Here is a 19,910-nt window from a genome sequence, read left to right on the forward strand (position 1 = left end):
TACCTACTTAAGCCTCAGCAATGGCGGGCGCCCCTCCCCCAGACTCGCTGCTGCCTTGCCACGAGATAGCAGACTGCTGTGCTAGCGATGGGGGAGGCTCCGTGGGCGTGGGACCCTCCCGGCCAGGTGTGGCATATACTCTCCTGGTGTGCCTGTTTGCTTAAAGCGCAGTATTGGGGTGGGAGTTACCCGATTTTCCAGGTGTTGTGTGTCTCAGTTCCCCTGGCTAGGAAAAGGGATTCCCTTTCCCCTTGCGCTTCCCAGGTGAGGCGATGCCTCGCCCTGCTTCAGCTCTAGCTGGTCGGGCTGCAGCAGCTGACCAGCACTGATTGTCTGGCACTCCCTAGTGAGATGAACCCAGTACCTCAGTTGAAAATGCAGAAATCACCGGTCTTCTGTGTCGCTCGCGCTGGGAGTTGGAGACTGGAGCTGTTCCTATTTGGTCATCTTCACAAATTATATTTTTAAAAGTAATTTATACTACTCAGGTTATCTATTCCTTAAGTGAACTTTGGTAGTTTCTTTCAAAGCATTTGTCTATTTCATCTAAGTCTTCAATTTTATGGGCATAAAGTTGTTTGTAATCATTCTTACTGTCCTTTTCATGTCTGTAATGATGTCTCCTTTTCATTCCTGATTTGTTGATTTATGTAATCTTTCTCTCTTAATGAGCCTGGCTAAAGGTTTGTCAATTTTGTTCATCTTTTCAAAATGTCAAGTCTTTTAATTACACTCTATTGAGATGTGAAGAATGGAAGATAAGTATCACTCCTTAACAAACAGGCAAACTATCTGTACTTCACTCTACCTTTGGAGTTGGCAACAAAATTTTAGAATAAGCTTAGTTCTTCTTTTATAGCTACTGTTCCTTCCTCCCTGTCTAAACCTCCATATATACTCCAACCACCATTTGTTTCAGTAGACTTCCTTGAAGCATCTGCAGACAACAGTCAAATGAAGGAGGAGAAGAGGGCAGGGAATTTCATATGTGGATCTTCTCTCGGTCATGTATGTATGGGTAAGGACTATCTTTCTCATTTCCCCATGATACATATTAAATGATGACATATAACTTTAAGTCATTCTTTTTCTGGATAAAGTTAAGTTTGGTTTAAGTATTTTTGTATTCAGAAGTGCTCAATGATCATCTGTATTTTCCTCTTCTTCAATAAATAATAAACACACAAATAAATATCTGAAATTTTAAGTCATTACTTCCCTCTCAGAGTGATATGATGACAGTGTGTCCACAGATAATTTTATTCATGATATTAATTAGTATAATTTGGTCCAGTAAATTTCAGTTCAGATATAGCAGTCTGTGTTTTTTAACATTTATTTTTATTTTGAGATAATTGTAGATTTACATGCAGTTGAAAGATATAATACAGAGATTCCATGTGCCCTTCACCCAATTTCCCCCAGTGGTAACATCTTGCAAGACTATAGCACAATATCACAACTGGGATATTGACATTGATAGTTGTGATACAGAACATTTCCATCATTACAAGGATCCCTCATGTTTCTCACAGCCACACCCAATCCTCTCCCATCCTCACCCCCTCCTTAACATAGCCACCACTAATCTGTTCTCCATTTCTATAATATTATGTCACTTCAAGAATGTTATATAAATTGAATCTTTTGGTACGAAACCTTTTAAAATTGACTTTTTTCATTCAGCATAATTCTCTGGAATTATAAGTTGCTGCATGTACCCATAGTTTGTTCTTTTTTATTGCTGAGTAGTATTCATGGTATGAATGTACCACAGCTTGTTTAACCATTCATCCAATGAAGAAAATCTGGGTTGTTTTTGGTTATTACACATAAAGTTGCAATAAACATCAATCTACATGTTTTTGTGTGAAAACATGCTTATAATACTGTGAAACTCTATGCTTAATTTTCTGGTTGATAACTATAGAGCAACGATGTCAAGGCATTTGCCAAAAGTGACAGACCACTTCTTTATAAATGCCAATTATCTAATGGCTCACTCTTATCAGTACTTTCAGCTTTAAAACTGTCTGCTACCCGACTTTGAAAAGTCATTGACTCTATCTCTTTGAGCTTCAATTAGACAAGATAAATGTTTTTTTAAAATGTATTATTTGAAATGTGAACTCCATGAAATGCTCTTAAAAAGGCAGGGAGTGGATTTCATGGCCAAAAAAAGTTTGAGGAAATGCTAAATATTGCATCTCCCCCCACTTTTTAAAAATTTTATTCATTTATTTATTTATTTTTTTGAGATGGAGTCTCACTTCATCGACCAGGCTGGATCGCAGTGGCACAATCTCTGCTCACTGCAACCTCTGCCTCCCAGGTTGAAGTGATTCTCCTGCCTCAGCCTCCAGAGTAGCTGGGATTACAGGTGTACGCCACCACACCCAGCTAATCTTTATTTTTAGTAGAGATGGGGTTTCACCATGTCAGTCAGGCTGGTCTCAAACTCCTGACTTCATGATCCACCCGCCTAAACCTCCCAAAGTGCTGGGATTACAGGCGTGAGCCACTGTGCCCAGCTGCCCACCCCCCCATTTTTATTTAACAAAAGCACATTGGTGTACAAAAGGATGAACCTAATATTGAATTACTCAAGTTCAAATCCAAGCTCCATCACTTGCTAGATACAGACACTCAAGGTTGAGTGTCTTCAAATTATATCTCAAATTACTTATCTGTAAAATGGAGATAATAGTACCCACTCACACAAATGGAGGAATAATTATAATTAACTTGTTAAATGTTAGCTATTACTATTACTGCTATCATTATCAGAATCATCATCAACATCATAATGGTCTTATTAAAAATACATATGTTCAGGCTCCACTCCTAGAGACTGAGATTCATTAAGTGTGGGGTACAGTGTGATCCAGATGAAGAAGCAGAGGTTCATATTAAGAACATATCCAAGATAGTACTAAAGACAGGATTCAAAGACAGTCCAAATTGCCTGGTTGGGAGGTGTAATACTTATGCTCATACACAAATTTAGTATATCATTTAAACTACTAACTCTGTGGTCCTGTAAAAAGTGTACAGTTCTCTCCCAAAATGGACTTGTAACATCATAAACTCATGATTCCCAAAGGGGTAATTCAATAAAATAAAATGCAGTTCTTTGCAGGTGGTATACACCAGCTTTCAAAAAATTCCTAAATATAGTAGTTAACATTGATACATCAAAGTTTTGTGAATCTTAGCTTAGCAAATCAGATCTGAAGTCATTATTTCCTTAGAAATAAAACAGTTATGATTTCTATTATTTCTGTAGGTTCCATCACCACATTGCTGATTTCCAAAGGTCCTCTTAATGTCAGTACCAGGCAAATTTCCAGGACACTTGGGGAATCATTCTGAAGGTGATGGCAATCTTCTTACCACTTCCACAGCAATCCTCAAGTAAGCTTTGGCCTGGAAAAGAACAAACTTATTTGTTCTGTATTTCTCTTCAGCAGACACTGATAGAGTGTGACTCATCAACTCTTCAACAGTTGAGATGACTCATCAACTGTTTGTCATAGAGGCCCACTGTATTTGATAGTAAAAAGGCTGAGATGAGGAAATTCAGTACTGAGAAGATAATGCTGTATACATTGCAGATGGCATAAGGAAGAAAAACTTTTAGATTATTTGGAGGGTAATTATTTGGAAGGTGACTCTCTGAAATAATATTCAGTACCAGAAATTACTGTTTTTAAAATTCTAATTCTAGTGTCAGCAAACTAGCAACCCAGTCTAGTTGTAGAGAAATTACACCTTTTTGCTCTGAAAAATTGATATCTTGAGTTAGAGACTGCCAAAACTTCTTTAGCATAAGAGCTGTTAGTCATTTTAAGGAGGACTATTTATTACCATGCTGCAGTTTATCTTAGGAAAGCGTTTTCTTCATCTCCCCGAGAATGGTGTGCAACCTCAGCACCAAGCACCTATAGGCTCTTTCACCTGGTAAATTTTGGATATCATGCCAAAAATCCTGGTTCCATTGTTACACTCTTTATGTCTGGGATCCCAGTGTCATGGGACACTAAGAGCAGCTCTTAAGCCACGGAGTGGGCCACAAGCTAACCTAATGCCTGCATGGTAATGATACTTGCATTTTAAGAGTTCTATTAAATAAATGTAATGCAAAATTATTTATATCTTATACCTTATTCATAAAAAGTAACTGTAGAACACAATAGTAAAATTTTCTAAACCCCTTAATTTCTACATTGATAACTGACATGGTTTGGCTGTGTCCCCACCCAAATCTCATCTTGAATTGTAACTCCCACAATTCCCATGTGTTGTGGAAGGAACCTGGTGGGAGGTGATTGAATCATGGGGGTAGGTCTTTCCCATGCTGGCCTTGTGATAACAAGTCTCACGAGATCTGATAGCTTTAAAAACAGGAGTCTCTCTCCACAAGCTTTTTGCCTGCCATCATCCATGTAAGACGTGACTTGTTCCTCCTTGCCTTTCACCTTCCTCCATGATTATGAGGCCTCCCTAGCCACATGGAATTGTAAGTCCAATAAATCTCTTTCTTTTGTAAACTGCCCAGTCTCTGGTATGTCTTTAATCAGCAGTGTGAAAACAAACTATTCACAGTAAATTGGTACCAGTAGAGTGTGGCATTGCTGAAAAGATACCTGAAAATGTGGAAGTGACTTTGGAACTGGGTAACAGGCAGCGGTTGGAACAGTTTGGAGGGCTCAGAAGAAGACAGGAAAATATGGGAAAGTTTGGAACTTCCTAGAGACTTGAGTGGCTTTGACAAAAATGCTGTTAGTGATATGAACCATAAGGTCCAGGCTGAGATGATCTCAGATGGAGATGAGGAAGTTGTTGGGAACTGCAGCAAAGGTGACTCTTGTTATGTTTATCAAAGAGACTGGTGGCGTTTTGTCCCTGCCCTAGAGATTTGTGGAACTTTGAATTTGAGAGATGATTTAGGGTATCTGGCAGAAGAAATTTCTAAGCAGCAAAGCATTCAAGAGGTGACTTGGGTGCTGTTAAAGGCATTCAGTTTTATAAGGGAAGCAGAGCATAAAGATTCAGAAAATTTGTAGCCTGACACTGTGATAGGAATAGAAAATCCCATTTCCTGAGGAGAAATTCAAGCCTGCTGCAGAAATTTGCATAAGTAACGAGGAGCCAAATGTTAATCCCCAAGACAATGGGGAAAATGTCTCCAGGGCATGTCACAGGTCTTCATGGCAGCCTCTCCCATCACAGATCTGGAGGCCTAGGAGGAAAATTTAATTTTTGTGGGCTGGGTCCAGGGTCCCTGTGTTGTGTGCAGACTAGGGACTTGGGGTCCTGCTTCTCAAATGCTCCAGCCATGGCGGAAAGGGGCCAACAAAGAGCTCAGGCGGTGGCTTCAGAGGGTGGAAGCCTCAAGCCTTGGCAGCTTCCACATGGTGTCGGGCCTGTGGGTGCACAGAAATCAAGAATTGAGGTTTGGGAACCTCCATCTAGATTTCAGATGTATGGAAATACCTCGATGCCCAGGAAGAAGTTTGCTGTAGGGGTGAGGTCCTTATGAAGAACCTCTGCTAGGGTAGTGCAGAAGAGAAATGTGGGGTCAGAGCCCCCACACAGAGTCCCTATTGAGGCACCACCTAGTGGAGTTGTGAGAAGACAGTCACCATCCTCCAGACCCCACAATGGTAGATCCACTGACAACTTGCACCCTGTGCCTGAAAAAGCTGCAGAAACTCAATGCCAGCCCATGAAGGCAGCCAGGAAGGAGGCTATACCCTGCAAAGCTACAGGGGTAAAGCTGCCCAAGACTATGGGATGCCCAAGACTTGCATCAGCGTGACCTAGATGTAAGACATGGAGTCAAAGGAGATAATTTTGGAGCTTTAAGATTTGACTGCCCCACCAGATTTCAGACTTGCATGGGGCCTGTAGCCCCTTTGTTTTGGCCAATTTCTCCCATTTAGAACAGCTGTATTTATCCAATGCCTGTACCCCACTGTATCTAGGAAGTAACTAACTTGCTTTTGGTTTTACAGGCTCATAGGCGGAAGGGACTTGCCTTGCCTCAGATAAGACTTTGAACTGTGAGGACATGTGATTTGGGAGGGGCTGGGGTGGAATGATATGGTTTGGCTGTGTCCCCACCCAAATCTCATCTTGAATTGTTTCCCATATGTCATGGGAAGAACCCGGTGGGAGGTGATTGAATCATGAGGTGGGTCTTTCCCCTGCTGTTCTCATAATAGTGAATCTCATGAGATCTGATAGCTTAAAAATAGGAGTCCACCTGCACGAGCTCTCTTTTTGCCTGCCGCTATCCATGTAAGACATGACTTGTTCCTCCTTGCCATTTACCTTCCTCCATGATTGCGAGACCTCCCTTGTCACATGGAACTGTAAGTCCAATAAACCTCTTTCTTTTGTAAACTGCCCAGTCTTTATCAGCAGTGTGAAAACAAACTAATAAAATAATATACTCACAGTTATATATTTATATACAACTACTAAAGACAGTAGCTAAGACTTACTAGTACTTAATATTTGCCAAGTGTTATTTATCTTCACAGTTACTCTGGGGGTAAATTCTATCATTATCCCGACTGTACAGATAAGGAAACATCCAGAAAGGTAAACAATTCTGTCGAAAACATAATAGCTAGTAGGAGATGAGCTGGGCTTTGAACCCAAGCTGACCAGTTCCCAGACTCTGCACAGTAAAAAGAGATGTTTGTGGTCTATTTGCCCTGACTCAATGAAGTGCTTTAAGAGTCTTTCACATGTCTTCATTTTTAAAGACTACACTTGAGCCCTAATAGCTAAATCATGATTTATTTTACCAGAAAAGTATTAAAAGTCATTTAAGAGAGTCCTTTAAAAAAAAAATCTAAAAACATGAATAAGGCTTTAAATGTTTTTGTTGAGTACCTACTATACCAAATACTTCATGTAAATAATCTCACTTAGACATGTAAAACAAGCACCATCAGCTCAACTTGGATGATGAAACCAGTTGTTGTTTGCTCAAGGTCATGAAGTCAGGCTGGAAAACCTTCAAACCTGGGTCCAACTGACTCTAAAGTCCAGCTTTTTCCACTATACCACATGTTAAACAGTAAACTCAAATGCAAGTAATTATAATCATAAAACACAGTCTAAAAATGGTTTCTTATCTGCTGTAGTTAATAGAAACAAGTTTTTGATTATAAATGTAAATAACATCTACTTATAAAGAAAGGTTTCTCTCAAATCAAATGTGCTGATTTTCACTCATACATCTTTATAAATACCTTTTATCTCCTAGTAGCTTTTCTAGGTACTTATGCCTAATATTTTGTGATGAAAATTTAAAGTTAACTAAAGCAAGATGATACAAGGCCATCATTCTGTAATCTTTTAGTGTTTATCTACATTAAATTAGAGACATAAACCTATCAGAACACAAAAAAAACTGAATGATTCCAGAATAATCAAATTGGCTACATTTAACCTTTCCTTTTTAATGGACTATCTCCAAACTTAGATTTCTAATATATCACATTCTAAGTAATAGATTGTCAGTTGCTGAGAAACCACTAAAAGTGCTTAGTTTAACAGTTTGAATTTCTCAAAAACTGTTGAGGCTAAATTTTTCAGCCAGTGCAGTATTATTTCAAGTAATACATTTTGGTTCGTATTGCATACAAGGCATCATGTTGGGAAATCTGTGGTATGTAATGATATAAAAGAGAGGCAGAACAGTTCACTGGTGAAGAGTTGGGGCCTTGAAGTCAGACAGCCATGGTTTAGAATCTTGGCTTTATTACTTATAAGCTGTGAGGTTTTGGGCAAGTTACTTAACCCTTCTAGGCTCAGTTTCCATATCTGTAAACTGCTTATAATAATTATATCTAGCTCAAAGCATTTTAGGAGTATTAAGTGAGAATATGGCATGTGAACTGTTGGCACAGAGGAAGCATATAATAAACATTTGTAGCTGCTATTATTATCATTATACTCTCAAGAAATTTACAATCTCATGGAAGAGCTCATATGAACATGTCCTTTGGGCACTGTTCCCACCTGAGGAATAATTAAATCCCTTTCTTTTGTTTAATCCATAACTAGCAAAAAAAATCACACACACACATATCATATACAAAGGATACAACTGAGGTAACTCAAACTATTAATACTCTCTTCTTTCATCAACTCTACACAGACTAACCCTTTTCTCCTATTCAAGATCTTTTTGTTAGGTCATCTAGAGGCACAGATAATACAGTTGGACCCTATTGTCTGCTATGCCATTAACTAGCAACAGGGAATGAATGGTAACCAAAGTGCACAAAGGTTTTTTCCTTTGTCTTTGTTTTTAAATATTTGAAGTCCTAACTTATCATACACAGTCATTTCATATTAAGATTGTGAGGTGATAATTTAGAAATTATAAGAAAATAAAGTTCCCACTAATATTTGAAAGTCTTTACCAGGAATATGTTATAGCACATCTTTCTGTAGCTAATATTCTTACTTGATAAAAAGGATAAAACCACAATGCTGTCAGTTAATCACAGGTCCATTCCTTGTATTCTGGTCTTAATAAAGAGTAGAAGGCAGTTTTAATTGCATCAACAATATTAATCATACCAGCATGCGGGGATGCTATTGAATTTAGGGGTTCTGAATTCTAAATATCACCTTCTCACCCCTCCTCTATTGTTTTCTCTGGCTACTTTACACTACTTACATTTGGAGTCTTACTTGCCGTTCCTAAATGGTGTACCGGTGCAGAAGGTTTTGCCCATTGGGCAAGCAGCAGACTATTACTACTTTTTAATTGGTACTATGAGCTCTTCCAACATTTCCAATGATGTCTTAAATTCACCACAATTCATATCTTTAAATTAATCACTACATTTTTAGTGTTTGCCTCTTCTGAAAGTTAAATGTTACTGGGAGAGTTAAATCCTCAATGTGTAATTCTAAAGGATTTTGTGGGCAGAGAATAAGAGCCCTAACACCTGGTGTTGTGAGGAGGGAGTAATAGAAAATGGAGAAGGTGGAGTAAGAAGGAAGATGAAAAGCTAACGATTAAACATTTACCGATTTATAATTGTGCCTATGGGTCAACCCCTAAAAGTAAACAATAAAAAGTATCAGTCTAGGCCGGGTGTGGTGGCTCATGTCTGTAATCCCAGCACTTTGGGAGGCCAAGGCAGGTGAATCTCCTGAGCTCAGGAGTTTGACACCAGCCTGGGCAACATGGTGAAACCCCATCTCTACCAAAAACGCAAAGAATTAGCTGGACATGGTGGTGTGCACCTGTAGTTCCCAGCTACTTAGAAGGATGAAGTGGGAGGATTGCTTGAGCCTAAAAGGAGAGGCTACAGTGAGCCAAGATTGCACCACTGCACTCCAACCTGGGTGATAGAACAAGATCCTGTCTCCAAAAAAAAAAAAAAAGTATCAGTCTAAAGTGAATAACTAACAAGATTATAGGTTTTGCCCCATTAACTTCTGCAGAAGTTTTACCATGTTGGCAAACAAACACTTCCTTCATTCTTTAAATGAAGACATGCAGGCAGAATAGTTGTTAAGGTTCTATGAATACAACAGAATCTGGTGAGAGCGTTGTGACTAGTTTCTTTTTTTTTTTTTTCGAGTGAGAAAAACATTATTTTAATGAAATTTTAAAATCTTCAAATAAAATACAAGAAAACAGTAAGAACAAGAAAAATGGGATAAAATGATAAGGTATATTAGAAAGCATAAAATGTGACTAGTTTCTAAGAGCACATTTCCATTTGAGTTCACGAGGGAAAGGGAAGGAGGCTTTTAGTAGGCAAGATTCATCATAAGACTAACCAGAGGATTCTGATCCTAGGTCTCAGTCACAGCTTCTTAGTGTCTAGGAGTTAATGTCTTTGATGTTGAAGCTGGGAATTCTCTCATGATTCAAATTCTGCTACCCTGATTTTTTTTTTTTTTTTTTTTTTGACGGAGTTTTGCTCTTTTTGCCCAGGCTGGAGTGCAATGGCATGACCTCGGCTCACTGCAACCTCCGCCTCCCAGGTTCAAGTGATTTTCCTGCCTTAGCCTTCCAAGTAGCTGGGATTAGAGGTGCAAGCCACCACGTCCAGTTAATTTTTGTATTTTTAGTAGAGACGGTGTTTCACCATGTTGGCCAGGCTGGTCTCAAACTCCTGACCTCGTGATCTGCCCGCCTCAGCCTCCCAAAGTGCTGGGATTACAGGCATGAGCCACTGCGCCGGGTCTACCTTGATTTTTAAATAACATCAAAGAGTGATATTTACTTGATACCATGTCAAGGACACTAAGTGGACTCAGCTCTTCAACAAAGGGAAGAGGAGAGACATTTAGTGTCATGACATCTTATACAGGCAGTTTCAGAAGATTCAGTTGTATTCTACTTGGCATTTTTCAAGGTACACATTATTATTTCGTTTATTCTTTCCCATCTTCCTCATTATGAGGACCTTCAAAGAGGTTAGAAAACTTGCTTTAGGTCACACATAGAAAGTGGCAAACTTGGTACCCATGATGACTCAGATTTAGTGCTTTTCCTTCCATGCAGAGATTTCCTTTGAGAATCTAACAAAGCTATTTAGAGTATTAAATCGTATTATCTTTGGATGGTTGCTATATGTTCTCCGTTATATTACATTCCTCTAACTTCAATGAAATGTTTCTTACTACTGGAGGATTTAAAAGAAAAAATAATGAACAGGTGAAAAAAATAATAAAAATCTAAACTCTTAATTGAAATACACTGGCATGTAATTATTCTTATTCACTAGGAATCACTGTGAAATGTCTTTAAATAGTCTGTTCTCAGGAGGCATTTAAAAGTGTGTAATTAAAACAAAAAACCCTCAATTTTCATAGAACTTTTTCAAATACTGCATAAAGTACAGCTATGGTAGTTGGGATTGGCAGACTTTAATTACAAAGATGATAAAGGATTATGGTTTTTTTGCTTATCTAAAAAATTGCTAAGAAAGACTGAAAAGGAAATTTAACAGTTAATACCTAAAAGGCAGAGAAGAGAAAAACAATGGTAACTGTTATACTGTATTTACTCAGAGATCATATCGCCAGCAGAACAATCACTATACCATAGCTGCTGACCCTTAAGAAAAGGAAAGGACCTCTAAACGCAGGAAACAGATCACTCAAAATGAATATACTTTACTTATCCAAGATTCCCGTTCATTTACTCTTACTTTACAGCTCTTAACCAAACTTGGTTCTTTTATTTTCCAATTCACAGAAGATTAAAGGAAGCAAACTAGAATATAAAGAGCAGTAGTTATGTTTAGAAAAAATACCAGTACTATAAAGCTATACCCATTAGTTAAGGAAAAGAAAAACAAAAGAAAAACTATTAGAAGATTGATTGGGGCTGTTCAACAAAGGAACAACATCCAAACCGATGTACCAGATGATGAATCAGTTTCCAAGTTAAATAGCAAGTGTTATTTAGGAAAGAAAAAATATGTATGATTCATTTTATTTCTATTTTTAAAAAGATTAAAATATTATATGCTTAAAGATTTTATGTAGCAGTAATTTTGAAAATCTATCAACTATATCTCCAATAATGTTGGCTAATGAAACACTACTAGTCTTTTCACCTCACCTTCCCAGTTATATTTATTAAAATAAATGCAATGAAAATTTCATCTCTAGGCTGGGCATGGTGGCTCATGCCTATAATCTCAGGACTTCGGGAGGCCAAGATGGGAGAATAACTTGAGTCCAGGAGTTTGAGACCAACCTGGGCAACACAGTGAGACCCTGTCTCCACAAAAAAACCAAAAAATTTAAAAAAAATTAGCAGGGCATGGTGCTGTGCACCTGTGGTCCTAGCTACTCGGGAGGGGGCGGCTGAGATGGGAAGATTGCTTGAGCATGGGAAGTCAAGGCTGCAGTGAGCTGGGATTGCACAACTGTACTCCAGCCTGGGTGACAGAGCAAAACCCTGTCTGGAAAAAAAGGAAAGAAAAAAAATTCCACCTCTAATTGTTTACACAATTACCTTATATCCAATTCAATACTTTCTTGCATTAGGCTTCCTTCTCCAATCAGTTGAACTTCTAATACTGAAATATAATAAACTTGGGCAGTTAGATATTGCTAGCCAGCAATATAAGAATTTTACAAACTGTAATGTTCATGCTTTTCATGAGAAAACTGGTTGGGTGATGATTCTCTGTAGGTAAACTTGTTCAGCTGGTAATTTAGAGCCAGCATTGGAAGCTTACTGTACATAATAGTATCTTAAAGATGCTTTGGACAAGTTAAATAATCCTTGTTTAAATATATATGGACTATGAATATATAGGCTTAATCTTCCCAACTTTCTTTCTATATTTCAAAAAGTATATAAAAAGAAGTAAAAATATATCCAAAAATGGAACTTACCTCATCACTTTCAGGCTGTGAAAACACAATTGGCTGGCCTGTATCTGAAGCTTCCCTTATATTAAGGTGTAAGGGAATGTCTCCTAAAAGAGCCCAGCAGACATCCATTAGAACCAGAAAAGTTTATATAGGCATGTTGAATCTCACTATTTGAACTATGGAAAGAAACAAAATCTGAACTAAATTGATTCAAATTGACTATCTTCTAATTGCTAAATCTCTGAAAAAGAAATTTCAAATGGGAATTACAAACAAAATACTTTAGAGTAGTACAGTGATTGTATTTGTTTATATAGAAAAGCTCTGTGGCACCCCATCAAGGGATGAGGCCTCTGATTTATTCTTTGCTGGAAGTCTCCAAGCAAGCAATGGCTTGGAAGACATTTGCAAATGATTTTTCCCATCAATATCTGTTATAGACACATCATGTCACATAATAAGAGGAAACTGAAGAGCAAAATATGGGGAGACAAAGTAGTCCAAAAAAAATACAACAAAATAACCTTCCTGATGTTGGCAAATGGAGTGAGCTCAAAGAACTGGTCAAAAGTAGGCCAGACCTGTTATCTCAACTATCTGTCTCTTTATCAGACAGAATTATTTTTCTCTTATTATCTACTAGCCTATGTAGCACCATATATAACCTGTGAGCTTGGTGAGATCTCAGCAAGTATATGACAAGAACCTTCAAAATACAGACGGAGGTGGGAGAGGTGTGTTTTCTTGAGGACATATTACTATCAGGCAGGGGAATTTAAGAGCTGACCTGAATTCTGACCCCTCATCCAATATACTCTTTCCAGCACACCATCACAAACGAAGTCTATCAAGACTGAGATTTAAAGTGCAGTGAGTGGGGTCTTAAGTGGAAAAGTTGACTTGCCTTGGTACTTAGCGTTCTCAGAACCACTCCAAATCCACGCAAAGGTTATTAAAACATACGTGTATGTGGTGTTTTATTCAAATAAGTCATTTAGCACCATGTCAGGCAATTTAAATAATGCAAAAGAAGTATGTTATAAAAATATTACAATATATACTATGAAGTACATGGAAAAGGAAATGTTATTTCATGCTCCTCTTGTCAAATGTTGTGATCTTAAACTATAAGTCTTTCCTCAATATCCAATGGCCAAATGACAAATACATGATATTTTAGTAGCCATTTAAGGATTAGCTTTTCATTAAATTTGATTCCTATTCTCTAGATCAACTTCGGACTGTAGGAAACTGTCACAGGAGCAGGCAGAAAAAAATGTTATAGAAAATGCTTAGAAATGAAATTTTTTCCTCTCAATTTATGAACTGTCATTCTAGTAAAGAATCATGAATGATTTCTTTTCTACTGCATAAATGGAAGGTAAAAGAGTAAAACCTTCTCCTTTATATAGCCATCTATTGACATCATTTCTGCTCTCCAGATACTCACAATCCTACCTACAGACACAGAAGATTAGACCAAGAAGGGGAAAAGTCTTGTTAAAAACAGGTGGCGTAGTAAGAATGGTAACGGGCTAATGGTTGTATCTAGACAGGGATTTTTAAAAAGTAAAAGTGAGTGAGGAGCAGTCTGAGCCTGAGAAGTATCTTTGAGGTGCCAAGTCTGAAAGAAATGAGGGAACATTTCAGACATATAATAGGTTAAAGGGTTTTCTGTGAGATGGTCTGAGACCTTAACTACTATGCATAAACTATCCCTGTAGGTAAATATAGATAAGGTTCTGAAGAGCTATCGTGCCAAATAATCATTTAAAACACAACCCACTGAATTAAGAGTCTGCCAGGGAGTCAGTAAAGGACAAATAAGGGTTCCCAGGAGGTTCAACTGGCCAAGAGGCCATAGCTGTGAAAGCTTTCTCCCTGATTTCAGTTCCTCATTCCCAACTCCAGCCTCTTCATAATTGAAGCCCTGCTCCATTTCATGGGAGACACCATGGGACCCATGAATACATTAAAAGGAGGGGATGTGCCCTAACGAGGAACTCTAAATGATTTTTCCCTAACACTGTCCGACATAGCAGTCTAGGGCACCATCCAATTTTTGTGATTAGTAATCAGTGTTTCTGATACATTTTTAGGGTAATTGTACATTTGTGAGCTGTTGGTTAAAATGTAACTTTCATACATACCATTGTTTCTCAATGAAATGTTTCAAATTCTAAATAACTGACTTAGGAAACTGTTCAGCTCATTTGTAAGTTAGGAAATTATAATGTTGTCAGTATAATTCAATAATGCCATTATAATTACACATTTACTTTATTATATAAGTGAATGTCAATCTGTTATTATGCAGATTTGGAAAATTGAACTTTCTGGGTTAAATGAAAAACAGTTGCAGAATATAATTAGTGGCTATAATTATAGCAATGTATCAAAATATATCATCAGTATTCACCTGGTATTGTAGTGGCTGCTATAGTGCAAATGCATAACAATAATATATTTAACATCAACTTTTAGAAATTTAATTATAACAGAGAATGTTTTGAAATTCCTTGATCTCTAGGGATCTTAATTTTTAACTACCTAAGTCTAATAATTCACTCTATGCCTTTCTTATTCAGCATCTAACATCTGCCTTTGGCAAGAACAGAAACTCATTTACAATTAGAATATCAAAACATGTTTTCTAAAAAGTCTGTTAAGTTGCCTGTGGATTTTTGGAACATCATCTTTTATCAAAAACCTGTGTTTTGCTTATTTAACACATGATTTTAGTTCTCCTCATAGCACTAATGAACTCTTCAGTTCAGTGCCATGAACGGTGCGTACAATGTAAATTTCAGGTGCCATATTTTATAGACATATCAAACACATTAAATATTACAGAAAACACTAAATACTGTCATTCTAAAGCAGAAAGACGAACAAATACAGAATTAATCAGGAAGGCATTTTTATATATGTACTAAGAACGAACACTTCTAGAGGTTTTTACAACATACAGAACAGATATTTTAATGTATACCTGTTTATACTGAGAGATGTACAACCAACTTAGCAAACACATTGGTGACCATCATTTAAAATATGGCTTCAAACTACAGTACTTAGACCACAAAACTCTCTTCTCAAATTTAAATTATAAACAATTTTTATTTAAAATAGAAATTATTATCATACTTGCCAGAACAAACTTATTCAAAAAAGCCAAAGAAAGGGTAACACATATAGAACTATGCTATATTAATTTAAAACACAAAGCCAAAAGCAAATCATCATTTTCTGAGACACTCTCTTTTTTTTTTTTTTTTTGAGACAAGAGTCTCACTCTGTCGCCCAGGCTGGAGTGCAGTAGCACGATCTCGGCTCACTGCAAGCTCCGCCTCCCGGGTTCACACCATTCTCCTGCCTCAGCCTCCCGAGCAGCTGGGACTACAGGCGCCTGCCACCATGCCTGGCTAATTTTTTGCATTTTTAGTAGAGACGGGGTTTCACTGCGTTAGCCAGGATGGTCTCCATCTCCCGACCTCGTGATCCGCCTGCCTCGGCCTCCCAAAGTGCTCGGATTACAGGTGTGAGCCTCTGCGCCCGGCATCTGAGACACTCTTAATCCTTAAGCCTCATCCCCACTTTCCCTTCTGCCACTTCTTCTGCAAAAGAACATCCCACAGTCTTACCTAGAACTTCAAGACCAAGGGTCTGTGCTAGTTTCCTTGCACCATCAGCACCAAAAATATGAGTTTTGTGTTTACATTTTGGACACTGGAAAACACTCATGTTTTGGACAAGGCCAAGGACCTAGAATAAAAACACACTGAAATCAAAATAAAATTAAACCAAATATTAATACATTACTTCAACAATTTTTACTGAGTGCCTACTGAGTTCTAGTGACACTCATCAGTGTTATCACAATGATGAATAAACTATGGCCTCTGCTGTGAAGGAACTCATGAGCTAGTAAGAGAGCAAGACATATAGAATTACCTTTCATATCATAATAAATGCTAAAAAGAGATGCATAAACAGGAACCAAAAATTCTGCCTAGAAAGAAGAGGAATCTTTGAGTTTCCCACAGACAACTGTTTCTTCAGGTTGTGGGGTGACGAGGAGGTGAGGCCTACAGCAGGAATTCTAGACAGAGGAAGACAACAAGCCAAGGGAGCAAAATAAAACTATGTGGCCTATTTGGGCTGCAACCCAGTGGGTGGTCAAGGCAGAAGATGGTTTGGGAAGGAAGGCTAGGGCCACATGGGAAGCTGCTGAATACCATCCATGTATTTGAGGCATTCCTCTTCAGACAACAGGAAACCACTAAAGGTTTTTAAAGCTGAAAAGATGGTATCAAAGAGGTAGTTATACAATCACATTTTTGTTTTAGAAATTTATCTTTGATGACAATTTAGAGAAAAACAAGAGGGGAGGAACAGAGGAAAACAAATACCTAAGAGGTTAACTTTGGACGAAGTCTCATAGTAAATCTAAAATATACGAAGTGTTTGTTATATGCCAGGTGCTGGGATAAGTATTTTAAATGTACTATCTTATTTACTCCTCACAAGAACTTCATGAGATGGTTATTTTATTTTTTGTTTTGTTTCATTTGTTTGTTTTTCAGATGGGAGTTTTGCTCTCGTTGCCCAGGCTGGAGTGCAATGGCGCGATCTCGGCTCACCACAACCTCCACCTCCCAGGTTCGTGATTCTCCTGTTGAGAAGCTGGGATTACAGGCATGTGCCACCATGCCTGGCTTATTTTATATTTTTAGTAGCGACGGGGTTTCTTCATGTTGGTCAGGCTGGTTTCAAACTCCCGACCTCAGGTGATCCGCCCACCTCAGCCTCCCAAAGTGCTGGGGTTAGAGGAGTGAGCCACCATGCCCAGCCGAGATGGTTATTTTATCATTCCCATTCTATAGTTGAGAAAACTGACAGTGCTAACAAAAGAGTAAAACTCAGCTCTTATCAGAATGTTATTGTTTGAAACAAAATTAAGTTTCACAGAAAAGGTCATTCTCTTTCTAAGTTGCCCTAGCTTCTGCTACAAAATAGATACAGCTAACCCTTGAACAACATGAGTTTGAACTGAGGGGGGTCCACTTATATGTGAATTTTTTTTGAACCAACCACAGATAAAATATATAGTATTTGCAGGCTACAAAACCCAAGTACCGGAATGGCTGATGTCCTAGAAGCAACTGTGGGACTTGAGTATGCATGAATTTTGGAATATGCAGTGGCGGGGGGAGGGTGGTTCTGGAACCAATCCCCCACATATGTCGAGAGAAAATGATACTTAAGAAACATTTTTATTCAACAATACTGTTGAATAAATAGACAGGCTCTGCAAATATAATCCTTACTCGTGTTCCTTTTAATCCCACTCTCTTATTGATGAGAAGCAGTAGCTCTCTTCTAGAATAAAAATGAAGAACACTACTTTCAAAGGCTTAGAGATTACAATGTCTGTATGAGTTCTACCATAAGGTTATGACTGTAGGTTATTAGAACATTTGCATTATAAATGAAGAACAGTACTGACAATCCACAATGAAACATATAGGTAAGAAAGTGAAAAAAAAATGTTATTCCTTCTGAAAAGAGAAACAGAAACGACTAAAGTTGCCCCCAATACTTATATATGAAGACAAATAGTGAAAAGACATACATCTATAGCAAAGCATTTCCAAGCATCTAATATATGCCCTTTTGCTGATGCACACTATCACAAAAAACAAATCACACTTTGTTTTGGGAATTCAGTACTATCTCCAGAAAGCTAGAGAGAAACATAGCTTAATATCACACAGTTTGTTTATTAACTATGCCTATATAATACACTCATTGCTTGGGCAGTTTTACTGCCATTTATGTTAAATGTGATATATCCCCTGACTCTGTGGCTCTCACTTTAAACATAAAATCATCACTCAAAAAATGAGAAAGGGAAAAACACCTAAAGAAAGTGAAAATCTATGTGAGGGTATATTTCAATTCAGAGAGAACAGGAAAAACATTCTGACTTTGGACTCTCTTAGACTCCCTAAGACATAGAGGCATAGGACAAGCATGTATTTGCAGTTTATGTGATTTACATCTTCTTACCAAATCATTCTCTATGGACTGTATAAATATCTCAGATATGTTCTCTATAGACTACACAAATGTCACAGACCTCGCCAGGTACGGTGGCTCACGCTTGTAAACCCAGCATTTTGGGAGGCCGAGGCGGGCGGATCATGAGGTCAGGAGATCAAGACCATCCTGGCTAACACGGTGAAACCCTCTCTCTACCAAAATACAAAAAATTAGCCGGGCGTGGTGGTGGGTGCCTGTAGTCCCAGCTACTCCTAAGGCAGGGGAATGGTGTGAACCCGGGAAGCGGAGGTCTCAGTGAGCTGAGATTGTGCCACCACACTCCAGCCTGGGTGACAGAGCGAAGCTCCATCTCAAAAACAAACAAACAAACAAACAAACAAACAAAAGGTCACAGACCTAAAATATAAAACCATAACCAAACTCAACATTTAACAAGCTCTTAATATATGCCAGTAACTGGGCTAAACACAAGGAATAGCATACAGTGGTGAGCAAAACAGACTTGATTCTTACCCCTTGGAGCTTGTACTCTAATTGGAGAAATTGACTGAACAAAGAGTAGTGTAAAAATACACTTATAAAATGGAATGGCTTCTCTGGAAGCAAAGTATAGGGTATTATGAGAGTGTAGAGCAGAGAGGATGTGATGTACTCTGGGAGTCAGAGAGGGCTTCCTGGAAGAAATATTTGATCTTAAAGCTACAGAGTGATGAGGCAAAAACAAGGAGAAAAGGAAGAAAAACATTCAAGACAGAAGTAGGGAGCACATGTCTCCCTTCAAGGAACTGAATGGCCAGTCGGAGGCCTCTGAGGTGTGGTGTGAGTGGAGTGAGTTGAAGCTGGAAAGGTGGGGCTTGTAGGCTATATTAAGGTGTCTGAGTTATATAATGAGTGCCAAAGAATCCATTATAGAGTTTTAAGCAAGAGAGGCCACTATGCCTGTAGTTGTAGTAGACTCATTACTCAACTGCAGTGTTTTAAAAACACAAAATAATGGAAGAAGCTGAATGGACTTCTCTTTGTGTGTTTATATTCTTAGACAAACACAAATCCTGGGCTGTGTTTTCCAAAACTGATCGTGGGAGAGGTGACCACTTTTAACGCTGTCTAAAATATGTCCATTTCTCTGCCTGGGCACAAGGTTAGGACTTTTCTTCCCTGAAATTAGGAACACGTAACTTGTTTTGGCCAATGAAATGTGTGCAGAAGTGCCATGTGTCACATCTAGGCCAAAGCCTTAAGTGTTAATTCCCCATTCTTTTTCCTTCTGTCCAGATGACCAGCAAGCCTCTAGTTGGTGGATGCTGTGTCAGTCTGGGTGCCAGAGTGTTGAACAATTCAGAGAATAATACAATACAGAGGAGTGTTGAAGCCAAACCACAATGGATATGGAGAATCAGACAATAAACATGTGTTGTTTTAAGCCACTGAAATTTGAGAGTTGATAACACACACAACCT

At 38.2% G+C, this 19,910-nt stretch overlaps 1 protein-coding gene across 12 annotated transcripts in view; it reads right to left on the bottom strand.

The window, feature by feature from the left end:
- Positions 1-19,910, bottom strand: part of NUBPL (NUBP iron-sulfur cluster assembly factor, mitochondrial) — a 310,030-nt gene that overhangs the window by 49,379 nt on the left and 240,741 nt on the right. For 6 of the 12 annotated variants that reach the window (XM_050798330.1, XM_050798334.1, XM_050798335.1 and 3 more), the window contains 3 exons: positions 16,029-16,149; positions 12,406-12,488; positions 2,077-3,426 (listed from right to left, as the gene is read on the bottom strand). In XM_050798330.1, coding sequence (XP_050654287.1) covers positions 3,364-3,426; positions 12,406-12,488; positions 16,029-16,149 — 267 coding nt within the window. In that variant the 3' untranslated portion in view covers positions 2,077-3,363. Of the gene's footprint in view, positions 1-2,076; positions 3,427-9,601; positions 12,084-12,405; positions 12,489-16,028; positions 16,150-19,910 lie in introns of those variants that run through there. The other 6 variants (XR_007727517.1, XR_007727515.1, XR_007727516.1 and 3 more) reach the window with 3 other exon arrangements.

Source organism: Macaca thibetana, chromosome 7 (genome assembly GCF_024542745.1).
Source record: "Macaca thibetana thibetana isolate TM-01 chromosome 7, ASM2454274v1, whole genome shotgun sequence".
NCBI lineage: Eukaryota > Metazoa > Chordata > Mammalia > Primates > Cercopithecidae > Macaca > Macaca thibetana.